An 18,221-nucleotide genomic window follows, 5' to 3' on the forward strand; every position below is an offset into this window, starting at 1 on the left:
GCGGACCTATCAGGCGCTGATCGCGGGGGCGGGCAGCCTCGCGGGCTCTGACGTACGCTGTCACGCTGCTTCGCTCGCTCTCGTTCTCCCCGGGCTTCCTTGCGAGGGCCGGCAGCGGACGGGACCGCGTGCCGGTGAGGCTGCCCTGGGGGCTCCCGGAGCGCATCTGCGCCTGCGCCCCGCGCGCGAAGGGCAGGCGGACTGGGGGGACTGCAGGGTGAGTGCCACCGGGGAGGACGCTTGGGGGACTGGGTTTGAATCCCGCCGCTGTCACCTCACTCTGATAGTGACGTGGGGGTATCTCTGCACCCCACTGAGCCCCAGCACTTCCATCTGTAAAAATAAGTCTCGGATGACCTGGGATGGGGTGGGGGACCTTAGAGCTCACTCACCCCATTTTGCAGATAGGGAAACTGAGGCCCGGAAAGAACTGACTTGTCAAACATCAGCAGGTAGCAGGTGGAAGCCGTGGGGCCTGATGTCTGCCTAATCCTAAAGCCAGTGTTCTTTTCGCTGCACCTGGAAGATAATACCCACTCCAGCTTCCTGGGGGTGAGGAAACTCGCCTTAGGTTGTTCAGACTTCAGAAGGCTTAAAAGTCCGGAAAATTAGATCTTTCTGGCGTTGGCTCCCACCCCCCCCACCCCCAATTTGAACGGAGTCAGGGGACCCAAGTTCAAATCCTTGGCTTAGCCAATTACTACTACCCTTGGACAAGTCATTTCCCTGGGTCGCAGTTTTCTCATCTATAAAATGAGAGGGTTAGGATCCCTAAAGATACTCCTAAACCCAAATCTGATTTTATATTGTCTCTCCTCTCCTTCTCCCCCCCCCACAACACACACATTGTTCCAACTCCTGTCCAAACTGTCACTTTTATAGATACATCTATTCTCACAACTAGGATGGGGCCACCAGCAGCACACTTTGACACTTTACGTTTTTGTTGGAGAACAGCTGCTATGAGGAAAACCTTAGAGCTTTATACCCCTCCCACCCCAGGGGGTTTCTTTGGCCTTGAGCGAGCCAGGGAAGAATGAGCCTGGAATTGTTCCCCCTCCCTCCCACCCAAAAAAAAGGAGGTGCTGGTAGTCTGAGAGGTGATAAATTTATATAATACTTTTTAAGAGGCTTTCCTCACAGCCATCCTCTAGAGTAATGCAAGTTTTATCCCCATTTTATAGGTGAGAAAACTGAGTCTCAGAGAAGTGAACTGATTTGTCCAATGTCATGCCATTTTAGGAAGTGGCATGGCCACTTTCAGGATTCTAACTCGGGTCTAGTGTCCAAGATCAACATTATTTCAACTATAGGCTATCCAAAATAATTCATATAAAAACCTTATTTGACTATGCTTGGCACTTCCTTACTTTTTTTTTCCCTTAAATTTGAATTAACTTCAGGACCCAGACTGGATCAGTGAAAAATCCATGGTAGACAACAGCAAAAGGAGACATGAAAATCATACAGCTGTTCTCTAGCCCGTCCCTGGCAGGATCCTTTGCCCTAAGACACTGTAATCCATGGGTAGGCCCCAATGGAACTAGAAGGGTAGGTCAAGGAAAGAACCTGGCATTTCAGAGGAGCATGTGGCAGCGGCTTGGATGCCTGGGATGGAAGCAGCATTTCGAGGTGCTGAGACTATTCAGTTCCTCCCTCCCCAAACTCAATTCAAATGACTGGACCCAGAAAAAAGTAAACAGCAGCTCTCCAGAGCTCAGTGAATCATCTTCTGTGTCCCAGCTAGACACAGATGGAAAGGAGGAGGAAGACTTTGGGACCCTATCTGACAAATATTCATCCAGAAAAATGTTCCGTAAAACCACAGCAGACTTTCACAACTTAAGGCTTCAAGAATATGAGAATGAGGATGATGAGATACTGCAGAAGCCTTGGAAGGGTCGGCGGAACACCCCCCATTGGTATTTCTTTCAATGCAAGAGGCTGATTAAGGAGGACAAGGTGAGTCCCCTAGCTCCTGGTTAGCGCCTTTGAAAACCGTGGCTCAGAAGTCAGACAGGTATGTCACTTTCAGAACTCTGGTTCCCACCACTCTGTATGAATCTTCCCCTCCAGTCAGATTGGTTTACCCACTGAACCCTAAACATACCAACAAGACCCCATCCTCACATAGCATCCCCTTTGCCTTCTTTAGTTTAATTCAACAAGCATTTTGGGTGTCAGCTGTGCACCAGACAGCCTTGGGTAGACCAAAATAAAACAACCCCTGCCCTCCTAGAGCCATCCTTCAAATCTTACCTTTTCATTCATTCATTCTTTCAGCATACTTATTGAATAGCTACTTTGGGCAAGGCCCTGTGCTAAACATTGAGAAGGATGCAAGGAGAAACAGGACTCAGTCCCTACCCCCACGAAGCTTACTATTTTTATGGGGGCTGGGATTTGTACACAAATCAAATGTAATACTACAAGCATTTAAGTCCCTACTGTGTGCCAGGCACTGTGGGAGGGTTAGAGAGGGGATAAATATAGAGCTTACAGCATGCCAGGCACTGTGCTAACCATTTTATAATTTTGTCTCATTTGATCCTCACAACGAAGCCACTGTAAGATAAGTGCTGTTATTATCCCAATTTTATAGCTGAGGAAGCTGAGAGAGACAGGTTAAGTGACTTGCCCAGGGTCATACAACTGGTAAGTATCTGAGGCTGGATCTAAACTCAGGTCTTCCTGGCTCTAGGCTCAGAGTATTCTCTACTGCTGTCTAGATGCCTCAATTTTACTTAAGTCCTACCCTGCAGTACTCTGGCAGTTCAAAGGAAGAAAATATCATTTCTATCCATAACAAGGTCCATAAACTTGGTTGTTTTTTTCTTTATTATATTTTGATGTGTGTTTCAATATTATTGATTTCCTTCATGGTCTTGTGTATTTTATGCATTTGAAAACATTCTTCTGAGAAGGGATGCATGGGTTTCTCAGTGAGCCAACGGTCCCCTGACCCTGACCTAAGCCTTCTTTATGCCAAGAGCCCCGGTTCTGTGAAAACAGGGAAGGTTTGCAGGAGCTGGCTTTAGAACTGGGCTCCTGAGAACCTTCTCTAACTCCTTCGATCCACACCTGTTTCTTCTCCCTTATGAACTGGCCTAGCACTTAGCAGAGTCCTCATTTGGCACCTGACAAAGTGTTAGCTCTTTTTTCTCTGTTTATTTGTGTGTTCTCTCCCCAGCTAGAGTGAGCTCTCTAGAGGCAGAGACTGAGCCTTATCTGCCAGGACATAATACCGCACATGTAGTTGGCACTCAATAAATGTTCATTGACCAAAATTTGTTTGAAAGAGGGCTCTGGAACGTAACCACCAGAAGCCAGAGGTTTCTGTTGCCTCCCAAGCTCTAGTCTGTCTAACCTGGGGCAAGAACAGGCACGTAGACTCTAGGAGCAGCTGCTGGGCTTCTGCATCCCCATAGGCTGAATTCAGTCATGGGAGAAGGGGAGGATACAATTAGCAGATAGAGAAGAAGAACAAGGGAAGAGTTAAAGGGGTGGTCAGGTATAAAGAAAAAAACCTTGGCTTTTAAATGTTATATGAGAGGGAACCAGTGAAAAGAGAGAAAGTGTCTGTGTTGTACGAAGTGAGTAAGGGAGAAAAAAATGTAAAGGCAAAAGGATTGAAAACATGGTACAGCCCCAACAGATGGAACAGCCCAATGTGGAAAAAACAAGAACTGCTTTTTCAGGAAAAGACCCTCATCAATAAATTGTCCTTCCCTCCCTTCCTCTCAGGCAAGGACAGTTGAGACTCAGAAGGGTAGGGGGCTCTGAAAAAGGAAGAAATGAGACTTGGGCAAAGTCTCTACTAAGGGAAATCAAAGGGGTGTTAATCCAGGTGACCAAGTAAGCACACATCATGGGACGAGTGTGTGTAGGACATGGAGTTAGAGTGAGGGGGGCCTTCTGGATTGGGCTGGCACAAAGCTGCTGTGATATCTGTCCTTTTTTCTTATTTTCTGAAAGTGGAGGGCCAGGCAGGTGCTGGGAACCCCAGAATGGTTATGGTATACCAATGGAGGCTTCTTAGGGACATTTCTTCCCTTTACCTCCCTCCCTCCCCACCCCAGAGAAAATACTTTTGTATTCTAGACCAGAGCTTCTTAACCTAAGGTTAATGAACTTGGTTTTTTAAAAAATATTTTGATAAGTATATTTCAGTATATTTTTTCCTTTGTAATCTGATGGGGTTTTTTTGTGCATTTAAAAACATTGTTCTGAAAAACCTGGACTTACATGAACTGATGCAAAGTGAAATGAGTAGAACCAGAAGAACATTGTACACAGTAACAGCAATATTGTAAGATGACAACTGTGAATGACTTAGCTATTTTCAGCAATACAATGATCCAAGACAACACTGAAGGACTTAGAATGAAAAATGCTATCCATCCCCAAAGAAAGAACTGATGGAGTCTGAATACAGATCAAAGCACACTTTTAAAACTTTCTTTATTTTTCTTAGGTTTTTTTTTAAATCAAAATCTTATACAATATGACTAATATGGAAATATGTTTTGTATGACTGTACATGTATAACATATCAAATTGCTTGCCTTCTCAATGAGGAGGAGAGAAGAGGGAGAGAATCTGGAACTCAAAATTTTTTAAATGAATGTTAAAAATCGTTTTAAAATATGATTGGGGGAAACAATACTAAATAAATAATTTTTTAAAAAATAAAAATAAAAAATGGCAAAGAGGAACATTCTAGATAAAAAAATTTTTTTTTAAAAAACATTTTTCAGAGAAGGGGTCCATATACTTTATTAGACTTCCCTTGATATGGGTCCATGATACAAAAAAGGTTACCCCTACTCTAGACCCTGTGTGTATGTGTGTATATACACACTTATGTACAATATTAATTAATCATTACTTAATAATTAATAACAATTGATATTATATAATATGCCTGTCACTATTATTTGTGTGTGTGTGTGTGTGTGTTAGTTATACCAGGCCTAAACACTCTTTCCCATGTTTCTCCTTTCCTGGTGGTGCCCGAAGTTGGCCGAGGCCCTGGATCTGTTCGAGAGGCAGATGCTGAAGGAGGAACGTCTCCAGCCCATTGAATGTAACTATACAGTGCTGATTGGAGGCTGCGGTCGGGTAGGCTACCTGAAGAAAGCCTTTAGGCTCTACAATGATGTGAGTACCTGGAGAAGGGGAGAGAAAGGGTCTTTTGAACAAGTAACGCTAACACAGACTTACATGCACACCCACTCAGCTTTGGTTTAGGTGGGACTTTTATTCCTTTCTGTTTGAGAGACAGCAAGAAGCACTGGGCTGAGAACAGTAAGCTCACGGCTTATATTGTGTTTTAGGGTTGTCAAAGCACTGTGCCTACTATAACCCTGTGAGGTAGGTAGTACTAGTATTGTTATCCCCATTGTACAGATGAGGAAACTCATATATAACTCAATAAATTTACATATTTATACACATACATACATATACATATACATATACACACACACACAAACACATATATCTGTGTGCCCATGGTCACACAGGGGTCTAGCTAGCTGCCAAGTATGAGAGGTAAAAAATGGCAAAGTATCTTCTCTCTCCCTCCCACTCCCCTTCCTCTGCAGAGGTGGGAATAGCAGATTTTTTTCAACATATTGATTGTTTACCTAATTTCTTCCCCTCTCTTTTTTTTTCTTTTCCTCTTTCTATTAAAATTAATCCATCAATAAACATTTGTTAAGTACCTATTATGTGCCAGGCACTGTGCTAAGTGCCATAGATACAAAAAAGAGGCAAAAGACAGTCCCTGCCCTCAAGGAGCTTACAATTTAATGGGAGAAGCTAATATACAAACAGATATATACAAAACAAGCTATATACAGGATAAATAGGAAATAATTAACAGAGAGAAAGCACTGCAATTAAGAGGGGTTGTGGAAGGCTTTCTGAAGGCTTAAAAAAATTCTTTGTTCTATGGGATAGCTCCCAGGGAAAAGAGGAACCAAGGGGGAAATTTAGGTAACGTAAAAACAAAATATGTCGGTAAAAATTATTTTTTAAAATGTATCGCTAATTTTTAAAAATAGCTTTGGCTGATTGCTGCCTGGGACATCTTGGTTGACAAACTGTTTTTCCTGGTGGCATAGTATTCTTTGCCATTGCCCACTTCAGGAAAATTGGAAGGGTTGCTTGTGCATTTGGAAGTGTAAATTCCATACAATTTGCAGCACATTCAACAAAATCCAAGGCTCTCTTGGAGAGCCACTGCTGTAGAGGCTTTCAGTACCATCTGAGCTGGATCAGGGACAGGCTGGGAAATCAGATTCTGAAGCCGTGCCCAGGACATGCCCTATTCCTTAGGCGGATCATGCCTTGAGCCCCAGTTCTCACCTCTAGTCATTGATCTTAATGAGGTTTCTCATCATTATCTCATTTCACCTTCTTGCATTGGGGTCAAAGTCAAGCCAATAGATGGTTTCTGATGGGAAGCTTTCTGGTCCTGTTCAGGGGCGGCAATCAACTCTGGCTTTCTTTTGTTCATGATAGATGAAGAAACGGGATCTGGAGCCCACCGATGCCACTTATACAGCCCTTTTTAACGCCTGTGCCGAATCACCATGGAAGGACTCTGCCCTCCAGAGTGCCCTAAAGCTTCAGCAACAGCTCCGGGCCAAAAACATCCAACTGAACTTGATATCCTATCATGCACTACTGAAAGCCTCTGCCCTCTGTGCTGATACCAGGATGTGTTTTGAGGTCTTCAAGGTAGAAATAATTTTTTAAAATTATTATTCAACTCCTCCTGCCCTATGGTTGCCTAACATGGTGCTGCTTATACAAGCGGGTGTTCAGGAAATGTTGTTGGCCTCCCCATCTCCCCGCATTTTTCCTCCCCACGTAGGTAGAAACAAGATTCTCAGCTCAGGTCAGCAGATGTCATGGCACTTCAGAGCCAGAGCTAGTTCTGCATCTTCTCTGGAGCCAAATTCATGTCATTAGGGTTAAGATTGAATATTCATGAGGGCACAGAATTATATTTTCACTTTGGGGATCAAGAATGATTCTGAACGGTTTCAGGATTATTTATTCAGGGTTTCAGTGCTTCTACAGCCACTGGCTAGAGTTCATACCAGAGTCTCCTTCCTTGTTGGTAGTGTTAGGATAGACCAGCCTTCAGAACTGATACTGGTCGATAGATAGTCAATAGTCAGTAAACATTTATTAAATGCCTACTATGTGCCAGGCATTGTACTAAGTGTGTGCTAGGGAAACAAATAGGAAAAAAGAAAAACAGCCCTTGCTGTCCAGGAGCTTACACTTGAATGGGAGAAGACAGCGCACAAAAGGAAGTTTAAAAGCCTGATACCGGACTCAGGAGCATGGAGCATGGTGACGAAGTTAGTCAGACGTCCCAGAGCTGTGCAGCCACATGAGAAAGGACGTAGGAATTTGTTTTGCTTTACCATGCATGCGGCAGGGGGAAAGAACTAAAGATAGGATTGACCTCTGACTCCTTTTTTTTTTTTTAAATCAAAGGTAGATAGTGGGAGTAACTCAGTTGTTGAGCCCCAGATTTTGAAAAATGATGAAAAATGCTCAATCACATCCCTCTTACTGGAAATATTATTATTTATAATCATTTTTAGTGATATCAGAAAGGCTTTTGGACTGTTAATAAATAACATTTTAAATTTTTTAAAAAGAGAGAGAGACCTGACATTGATACTGTTAGTATACTCGGCCTGCCCAAGGTTGTCAAGTGTGTGATTTAAGGCAGTTACCAACACGGAGGGGGTGGCAGCCCTCTTCCTGGACAGAGGAGCAAAATCCCAAATCAGATTCCAAGTAAATATGAGCCAGAAAACCAGGCCAGGGCGATTTCTTCAGAATTTAAAATTTAAATTTAATTTAATTTAATTTATTTTTAAATTTTTTTATTAAATTTTTAAATATTTTTTAATTTTAAAATTTAAATTTAAAAAATTTAAAAATTTTTAAATATTTTTAAATAAAAATTTAATTTAAATTTAAAAGGGTGAGACAGAAGCCAGAAAGTGGTCATAAAGGCAAGATTTTGGTTGGGGAAATCAGGTGACAAAATGCAGGGGAGAGTCTTTGAGGGGGTGTTGCTAACCTTGTCTAGCCTCCCCTTTTAAAGAGGCTAAATACATTTCCCACTTTTGCCCCACACTGCCCTAAGCTTCGTCACTGGCCAGGCCCACGTCCCCTGCACCTGACTGCACTCAGCCAGTAAGGTTTGGACTCCAGAAATCCATTACTATGTGCTTTCCCTGGCCCTTGGATTGGGATGACATTGGCAAGAGGATTCTTTCTACCAGTTCCAGGGCATGCACACAGCATCATACTCTGGTTCTCTGACTTTCATTGTCTTCTGGTGCCCATACCTCTATACCAGGCTACCAGGCACTACATAGATTAGGCCCTGTCTCTTCCTTGACTGTAGGAGATAATACAGTATTTTTCTGCTCATCTGCTATCAGTGTTAGTGGACAGTTTGGGGTCAAGTTGACAAACCTCAATAGAGTGTAACAGTGCCTTGCACGTAGTAAATACCTTAGTCTTTGTTGACTTGAATGGCATCGAGACCAGCTGGAAGGCCACAGTCTTCTCCGCACCTGCTTCCCCCCGTTTGCCAGATTCTAGGAATGGCTACTCTTGGAGAGGTTAGAGAAGATGCTCCCCATATGGTTCCCTACCCCCAGGAGCTTCCCCCCATGTTGGCTCACCCCCCTTCTGGAGACTACGTTGGCTGCCCCTATTCATGCTGCAAGTCAGCTCCCCTGGAGTGGTGAGCTGGGGGAATGTAGGGAATAAAAGCGTAGAAGCTGGGGCTCATATAGAAGGGCAGGGACTGTCTTGTGATAAGAACATTCCTCCATGGGCAGCAGGGCAGCCTAACCATCATAGTGATGTGATGACACAGAAACTTTTAAGGTTTCAGTTGAATACTATCTGCCCATCAGCCTGTAGGCGACCTCAAGACACCACAAAAGCCATCTTCACCCCAGGCTATTGGGGGGGTGTCCATAAACAACTTATAATAGGCCAAGAACCCTAGAAAGTCCTGTGCCTGTTCAGCAAAATGATACAGGGAAAATCCAACGAAGGCCACAGACTCCCCCCGCCATCTGGGGCAGCAGTTTCCTTCCCAAAGAGTACAGAGACACGTCAAAAAGCAGCTGCTTTCTCAGTGATCTGAGCCAATTGTGACTGCATTTCTGCAGCTCCCTATTCAGGGCCTTGAAGTATGATCGTAGGATCAAAGACCCAGACAGATGAGGAACCTGAAACTGAGCGTAGGCAAATGACTTGCCCAAGGTCACACAGTTTGTGGGTGTCTCAAGTCTCTCTGACTATAAGCTCAGAGCTCTCTCCACTGCCGTTGTCAGCTGCAGGTAAGGGATCGGACGACACTGTCCTTTCCTACCAGGGGGCTGACTGTGCTAGGTGATTAGGGCAATCAGCAGGGCTGAAGAGGTACAGTTCCCTTTTGGGGAAAGAAAAGGACAGGATTGGGAATCAGGATCCAGGCAAGCCTTAATCACAAGGCCAGGCCCAGGCAGACCCAGGATTTCTTCAGAGCATTAAAATCCTGATGGGTAAGACCAGCAGCTGACAGGATCAGAGATGCCAAGAGATTGGTACCAGATCAAGAGGCAAGGATGGGAAGCAACCATGTTCCTTACTCAGTTTGTCTCCTCAACACTTCAGCTGTTTCTGGGTGGCACATCCGGCGCCCACTTTTGCTCTGCCCGGAGTTATAAGTGAGCTCACGGATGGGGTACACCATTGCCCCTTCTCACTCAGCTGTGCCAGTGGGGCTTTGAGCCCAGACACCTATGTACTTAAGAGGCCTCTTAGCAGTTCCTTGAAGAAACACTCTGAAGGTTAAGGTGCTGTTGTATGTTCAAGAGTTTAGGCTTCTTCACTTTGGAAGAATGAACCACCATGAGGGTATGCTGAAGGGAGACAGTGAGTGGGATAACCCCAGCTTGTATCACCTTATATGCTAGACAGACTTATTCAGTGGCTCCTGGGCTACTAGGGCTGCTGAGCATCTTAAGAATTCTGGAAGAGGGGGGTTAGTGGGAATAAAATGAAAGGAAGCAATACTCTGGACAGCTGGCCTATTTGTGTCCTTCACGTGGAACTTTCTAAGAGCATAGATTTAGAGTGGAAGTAACCTTAGCAGCCTCCTCGTCCTATCCTAACATTCTACAAATGAGGAAACTGAGGTCCAGCGTGGTTAGATGGACTTGTTTGTAGTTATCTAGATATGGCTTCTTTATGGTCACGATAATATGTGGTAGCCCTCTCCCTGAAGAATCATCTAAATGTAGGCTTTGCCCTCTGGGGACGAATAAGCAAGCAAGTTTAAGACAGACATTAGTGACAGGGATGTGTGTCCATGCATCTGGGGGAGAAACATTTAACCACTTCACAAATGGAGATATGAGATTAACCTTCTAAGGGATAAATATAAGGATTAGAGAGTTAATTTTCTTTTCCTTTGATCAATGAGTGCTAAATTACCTAGAAGTCACCATAACATCATACTGGGCATTGCATAAATAAAATTAGACACATATGCTACCTTCTAAGGGCTTATGACCTTCTTATCATTCAGATGATACCTCGGAACCACTTCAGATTCAGAATAGTCACAGATTTCTCCCCTGCTCTAGGAAATTGTACTTAAAGGTCATGCCATCACCAAAGAGACTTTCAATTTCCTGCTCATGGGCTGCATACAAGACAAGAAGACAGGCTTCAGATATGCGTTGCAGGTCTGTACCTCTCCCTCTGAGTGTTGTGAGTACAAGGTCTTTGGGAAATAGGCAGGCCCTTTCAAGGTGTTGGGAGAAAGATATTTGAGCTTTATGCTGAGTGGTTGGTGCTGGGTGAGAGATGAGGTTGCAGAGCAGCAGAGAGAGACTGATGTGTAGAAGGCCCTTTGTTTTTCTTGCCCACAAAAATGCCTATCTGAAAAGGCTCCTGGGCAGTTTGAAAGTAAAGGCACATTTTTGGCCAAATCCACCTTCTCATGAACATTGTTCAGATGTGAGCCAGTGACCATGATATGTCAGTAAACATTGCCATAGGGGATCAGGGACACATCAGTCAGCTATGCTGGCATGCTTCCCTCTCCTGCCTCAGTCCCCTGGGCACGATCCTAGATGAGGTTGGGGACAGAGGTCACCTTCCCAAGACTGGATACTCAGAGAAATTCCTTGCCTCAGTAGCATCAACAACCAGAGATCTGAAGCCAGTGTCACCCCATCGTCTCATCCCACCCCCAAAAAACATTCTTGTCTGGGTTTCTATTCCCAGCTGACCCAGCCCTTGCAGCTGAGGGTCCTTCTGATAGTCTTGTAACAAGTTATTCAGAGGAAACAAAAAGAGGTGTCACTTTTTCTTCTGGAGCAGGTTTGGAGAGAGATGTTGAAAATGGAGATTGAGCCCGATGTTCACAGTTACAATCTGATGCTGTGTGCAGCGCGGGACTGTGACCTCGGGGACCCTGTCGTGGCTTCAGATTTGCTTCTGAGGATTGACGAGAAGCCAGCCCTGCTCCCGCTGAAGGCAGACAATCAGCACCTCGGGACAGAAACACAGGAACGCAAGGGCACCTCAGCCAAGCTGGATGTGGACTCCCTGGAGAGGCAGCTCTTCCAGGCCCCTTCCAGGGAGGCCCTCCAGAAAGCCAGAGAGACCAATGAGGTCCAGCCTGAGCCGGAAGATGGCAGAGGACAACTTGATTCCAAACCTGCTGATTCCCTGCTCGTACTAAACCAAAGTCTGAGTAGGCCGGAGCCTGTGAAAGCTGATTTGGCCCAGTTTTCAGAACCCGTTTGCCCTGTGCCAAACTTGCTGGATCTCAGGGCATCTCACCCGAATGTGGTTTCTTTGGGGACTGTTGCTACTCCAGCTGACAGGTTGGCTTTAATGGGTGACATGGAAGGCTTCCTGAGGAAGATGAAGGAGGACCACCTAGAACCCAACATCAAAACTCTAACACTGTTGGCTGAGTTGGTCAAATCAGACAGTCCATCAGAGTCCACGCTGTTGGCTGTTCTGGATGAGCACCAGGTGGAAGCTGATGTTACATTTTTCAACACATTGGTGAGGAAGAAAAGCAAATTAGGGGACCTGCAAGGGGCAAAGGTAAGCTCTGGTACCTCTTTTCATTTTAGGAGACACTAAAATGCATTAAGGGGTGAGGAATACAGTTCCAGGGTCCCACTTAAAATCCCCTTCCTTTTTCTTTATCTCTCCCCCAAGATTTGATCACTCCCTAATAGATCTGGGTCTGTTCAGAAAGGTTCCTTTTCATTGCTGAATAACAAGACTCTTCCTGTCTCCCCACCACCATTAGCTGCTTCTCATCTCTCTTCCCAGATATTGTCCTGTTGCTATAGGAATTGGTTAGGAACCAGTGAGCTGTCACAGCCTTCTTGAGACTTTTGTCTATTATTTAGGCCAGGACTGAGGAACCTGAGGCCTCGAGGCCACATGTGGCCCTCTAGGTCCTCAAGTGCAGCCCTTTGACTGAATCCAAACTTCACAGAACATATCCCCTTAATAACAGGATCTGTTCTGTGAAACTTGGATACCCGAGGACCTAGAAGGCCACACATGGCCTCAAGGCCCACCCCTGCTTTAGGCCTTTCTTCCTGTATTAGGATCCTCAATGTAAGAAAGAATAAGATTCATCCCCCTTAAGTTGACCTCATTTCAGTAAACTAGTGGGCATTGGTTTCTTTGAAGCTTTGGCCATTGTGTGAGTGAAACAACTCCACAGAGTGACTTGGAGTGTAAAGTCCTCAAGGCCTTAGGAAGCATGCCTTATCTTTTCTCTCCCCAGCGCCTAGCAAAGTATGCTTTATACAGTGGTGCTCAGGAAATGTTTGTCATTGGCATCAATGTCTGTTCTTTCAGAAGCTGCTTCCCATCTTGGCAAAGAAAGGAATCATCCCTAACATGCAGACATTTTGTAACTTGGCTATAGGCTGCATCGGGAAAATACATGGATTGCAGCTGCTTGAAGACATGAAGGTAAACAGACCTCCACGATGACTCTAACAATGTATTATAAAGTATCCAATTTAGAAAGAATGGTTAATAACCCTCCTTTAAATTTTCATGTAGTACTGTGGTCAGCACTATAAAGTTGCTCAGTTCTTCCTTCTAGACATTTACATTCCCTGATAACTTTGATAAACACACAAGGTTATTCTAGGAAAATACCTTTGCACACCCTTAAAGTGCCATATTTGTGAAATGATAGTAATATTAATGCAGCATTGAAATTGGGAGCATGTGGCATAATAAATAGAGGACTGTCCTTAGAGCCAGGAAGGCATGATTGCAAGTCTCACCTCTGATATGTCCTGATTATATGATCTCAGACAAGTCACTTAACCTCTCTCTGCTCTAGGTAACCCTCTAAGACAGGTGTTCTTAACCTTTTTTTATATCATGGACCCCTTTGGCAGTCTGCTGAAGCCTACCCTTCTCAGAATAATGCTTTTAAATGCGTAAAATAAAATTCGTAGGATTAAAAGTAAACCAGTTAAATTGAAATAAAAATGTATAATTTCCCCCCCAAGTTCGTGGACTCCCTTCTGAAATTTATCCACAGACCCCTTGCAAGTCTGTAGACTCCAGGTTAAAAACCCCTGTTATGAGACAGTAAGATATAGAGAAGATGCTACCCTGAATTGGGAATTGCTCCTATAAAAGTTCCTTACATCAGTGAATCCACAAGTCTAGTCCCTATTCTATGAAATTAGAAAATTGTAACATATTATTTCAGGTTGAGGTTATAAATGAATCATAAGAGCATAGATTTAAAGCTTGAAGAGACGTTGGAGATTATCTGGTCCAGTCCCCTCATTTTACAGATGAGGAAACTGAAGACCTTGTCCAAAATCATACAGCTAGTTAAGTGGCCCAGCTCACATTTATACCCCAGGTCCTCTGACTCTAAATCCAGCGCACTTTCACCTATACCAAGTTGTCTCTCCATTACATTATGCATTAAGTTTCCAGTTTAGAAAGAGTAGTCATCACCTCTCATTTGTCAGGGTACATTATTATTCCATAGAAGAGGTGGGATTTCATTAGTTTCTTAAACAAAGGCTTGGTTAGTTGGTTGAGGGTGAGCATTTGGAAATAAAAGTTCTCACTAGGGAGGCAACACCCTTAAAGAAGGAAGAAGTTCTTAAGTGGATACATCAGGCTTACAGAATACAGCCAAGCCTGGAGACAACTTATCTCACCCATCCTGTCACCAGCCTATTCCCTGGTGGTTATATTGCCCTGATCTTTCACTACTCCAGATAGGCATAACCAGGAATATTTTTCTTTTCTTTTTTTTAAATAATATTTTATTATTTTTCCCAATTATATATAAAAACAGTTAACATTTTGTTTTTAATTTTGAGTTTTAAATTCTCTCCCTTTCCCCCCCCCCCCCGGCAGTCATCAGTTTGATAGAGGTTATACATGTGCAGTCATGCAAAACATTTACATATTAATCATGTTGTAAAAGAAAACACAGACCCCCCCCAAAAAAAGTGAAAAATGGTATGTTTTGATCTGCATTCAGATTCCATCAGTTACTTCTTTGGAAGTTGATAGCATTTTTCATCATTTGGAATTATCTTGGATCATTGTATTGCTGAGAATAGCTCAGTCATTATTGATCATCATAAACGTTGTGTTACTGCTTAATATGTTCTCCTGATTCTGCTCATTTCACTTTGCATCAATTCATTTAAGTCTTCCCAGGTTTTTCTGAAATCATCTTGCTCATCATTTCTTGTAGCATAATAATATTCCATTACAATCATACACCACAGCTTGTTCAGCCACTCCTCAGTTGTTGGACATCTCCTCAATTTCCAATTCTTTGCCACCACAAAAAGAGGTACTATAAATATTTTTGCACAAATAAATCTTTCCCCCTTCTTTTGGGTCTCTTTGGGATACACACCAAGTAGTGCTACTACTAGATCAAAGGATATGCAGAGCTTTATGGCCCTTTGGGCATCTCATTGCTGGGCAGTATCAGGGGCCTGGGGCCACAGGGTCTCACCAGGGCTCAGGGCTTGGCTGCTGGCTTGCCCGGACAGTGCCTGCACTGGGCTTTGCTCCCCATTTACACCAGTGAGATAGACCTTTTCCTGCCAACCTCCTAAGTTGTCTTGGGCTGCAAAATTGTTTTACTCCATCCTTTTGTTGGTTCTGCCACTCCAGAATTTATTTTGAGACACTAATTTATAGTTGTTTGGAGGTGCATTTGGAAGAGTTCAGGTGAATTCCTTCCTTACTCCTCCATCTTGGCTCTACCAGAAGCCATAACCAAGAATATTCATGGAACCCAAATTTCCCAAGAGAAAAGACACAAATCCCTTTAGTACCCATTTCATTCAAACACACACATATACATGCATGCACTCTGAGCACTATCACCACACCTGTATTGGTGTACAAAGTCAAAAATTGCCTTTTTCTCTGAAGGACTGGTCTATTTTATGCCTCCAGAAAATAGCCATGGGCCTGTTCTAGGAATTACCCCACCATGAAGAATTCTCTTCAAGTGTTCTCCCATAACAGCATACCATTCTCTGTCTTTCACTGATCTTGCCCTGTGTCTCCACATGCTATTGGAAAAGACATAGCTTGCCTTAACTCCCTGGTGGCCCCATATTTATTTCAAGGAACAGAGTAGCACAACTTGATGTCTTTGTATAAGCCTCTGACACATTGGTTCTCTCTGACCTGAGATCTCAACAGGTGACATAATTGACAGATTGACTTAATCCATACTTGATTCAAATCTAACCTTTGGGAACACATCAGAATGCTCTGTACTACTAGCTTCAATAAGCCCTGGTGGAGATTGCTTGTTTAGTATCCGTGGCTGTTTCAGAAATGCAGGATGATCCCCAATGTCCACATCTACAGCACCCTCATCAATATAGCTGTGAAGAAGCTGGACTATACATATCTCATAAACATCCTTCAGGACATGAAGAAGAACAAGGTCCCAGTGAACGAAGTCATAATCCGACAACTGGAGTTTGCAGCTACGTATCCTCCTACATTTGACAGGGTATGTATGCTAGGTCTTAAAGAAAAGTTATGTTCTGGGAATGAGGTGGCAAATTCTTTTAGAGCCAGGTGCATATTTAAAAAAAGGGTGGAGGATGGTAAAATCCACATTCAATTCCACCCTCTCCTGTTACATTTATCCCATGTGAGGATGCCTACAGTAATACATAGTCTGATGGTGTCCCCTTTTATCGGATCCTTTCAGTTTCTAATTCCTAAGCTAGTATCAGTCATATTACTAATTGTTAATCATTTTTAAGTATCTCATCTTGGCTGTGACATAAGTCCTCCAATCAGAGGATTGATGGGTAGCCAAGGAAGAGTCCTTTGCAAACAGAAGTTAAATTAGTGTGCAGATAAGTTTTGCATAGCTTTCTCTTTATATATAAAAACATAGAGAAAGCTATCTGCATCTTTGATGCCAGAGCAGTTTCTGATTCTTAGTGTTCTCCCAGAACTCTGAGTGGTGATGGCCATATTTTCTAGAAATCATAGCAGATTGACTTAACATGGTATAGATTTAGAGATTGACTTGTTCAGCTACAGGGATTTTACAAAGTGGAGAAGCTCAATTCTGGAGAGTTACATATGAACCACCCAGGGTCACAATGGTAGAGCTTATACAGAACCCAGGTCTTCCAATCCTTGCAACCAACTACCGAACAGGAGTACTTTATCTGTCCTTAGAGGAGGCCTTTTGTCAGTGCCACAATAAAAGTGTTAAAGAAATCTCTCCCCCATGGCACACTTTAGGGACGGGCAGCTTCCCCTCTCTGAACTGGTTTCTTCTTCAGTAAAATGGGGATGATACCTGTCCAGCCTACATTGCGGGGTTGTAAAAACCAGTTAATATACGTGAAGCAATTATAACCTCAAAGCACTGTAAAAAAATATAAGCTGCCATTATATATTTACATAATATCAAGCCACTTCTGTGGTAAAACATTGAGTCATGCTCTTAATGTCCTCCATTCCCCACCAGAAACCCTCCACACAGTCTACCTTTTTTTCTATTAACTGAAACTATATGTAACAAGCTTTAATAAGAGACCGTTTCTCAACTCGCCTAAGAATTTCTCCCTCAGTGTTTCATTCATGGAAACTACTTTATCTCTACTCTTAAATCTCATGTAACTGGATTTTTCAATTACAGTACAAAGAGAAGAATTTCTACTTGGAAAAGATCGATGGTTTTCGGGCTTACTACAAGCAGTGGCTGAAAGTGATGCCTGCAGAAAACACTCCCCATCCCTGGGAGAAATATAGGACAAAACCCAAGAGTGACGAAGTTAGTGAAGAGAAGACTAAGGCAGCCAAAGGCCTGGGAGGCCGGGAAGAACAGACACTATGATCATCTTCAGAGGAATGATGGTGTAGACCAACTTTGGGACAATTGCCAAAACCTCGAAATCCCAGATTGTTAGATGGCTAGTTATCCACAAAGGAGACATAAAGAAGTAGAAGCAGCATGGGTTCAAGTGTCTGATTACTGGCCAGAATATAACTGGGGTCTTATTGCATTAGCAGTACTACTGCATTTTAGAGTGCTTTCAGTAGACTTTATTACGTACCAGCTGGTTGTACCAACTTTTGTTTCCTGAGTTACTAGCCTTACAAAGTTGTTTTTTACCAGTTTTTGGAACAGTGCACCAAGAAAATAATGTCCAGAGGCAGCCAGGATGTTGATGGGCCTCATGTTCAGATAGAGAGAGTTAGAATATTTAGCATGGAGACCCGGGTGGAGAAAACCATGTGATATCATCTCCAAGTATTTGAAAGGATGGCATGTGGTTTTTGTTTTTTGGCTAGTGGCTTGCCCAGGGTCATACAGCTAGGAAGTGTCAAGTGTCTGAGGCCGGATTTGAAATCAGGTCCTCCTGACTTCAGGCCTGGTGCTCTATCCACTGCACCACCTAGCTGCCCCCAAGGATGGCATGTGGAAGAGGGATTAGATTTGTTATTCCTTGGCCCCAAGGAGCAGAACTAGGAATAATGGGTGAAAGTTGAAAAGACACATTTAAATTTAAGGAGAAACTTCAAATAACCTCTACTATTTAGAAGTGGATTGGAGGCCTTGAGGAAGTGTAGTGGGTTCTCCT

At 43.4% G+C, this 18,221-nt stretch overlaps 1 protein-coding gene across 3 annotated transcripts; it reads left to right on the forward strand.

Moving 5' to 3' along the window:
• Positions 1 to 154: 154 nt before the first annotated feature.
• PTCD1 (pentatricopeptide repeat domain 1) lies at positions 155 to 17,960 on the forward strand. 3 transcript variants are annotated; one of them, XM_027874366.1, is made up of 9 exons: positions 155 to 217; positions 1,404 to 1,962; positions 5,020 to 5,160; positions 6,529 to 6,747; positions 10,689 to 10,790; positions 11,431 to 12,168; positions 12,943 to 13,059; positions 15,941 to 16,123; positions 17,276 to 17,960. In XM_027874366.1, the coding sequence occupies exons 2-9, from the start codon at positions 1,456 to 1,458 to the stop codon at positions 17,471 to 17,473; spliced, it is 2,205 nt and encodes a 734-aa protein (XP_027730167.1). In that variant the 5' UTR covers positions 155 to 217; positions 1,404 to 1,455; the 3' UTR covers positions 17,474 to 17,960. The 3 variants fall into 3 exon arrangements, with proteins under 3 accessions (XP_027730167.1, XP_027730168.1, XP_027730169.1); XM_027874367.1 differs by having other exon boundaries at positions 16,037 to 16,123; XM_027874368.1 differs by having other exon boundaries at positions 15,976 to 16,123; positions 17,276 to 17,362.
• Positions 17,961 to 18,221: the final 261 nt, after the last annotated feature.

The sequence above is a fragment of the Vombatus ursinus genome, unplaced genomic scaffold, assembly GCF_900497805.2.
Source record: "Vombatus ursinus unplaced genomic scaffold, bare-nosed wombat genome assembly UNPS02014807.1, whole genome shotgun sequence".
Classification (NCBI taxonomy): domain Eukaryota; kingdom Metazoa; phylum Chordata; class Mammalia; order Diprotodontia; family Vombatidae; genus Vombatus; species Vombatus ursinus.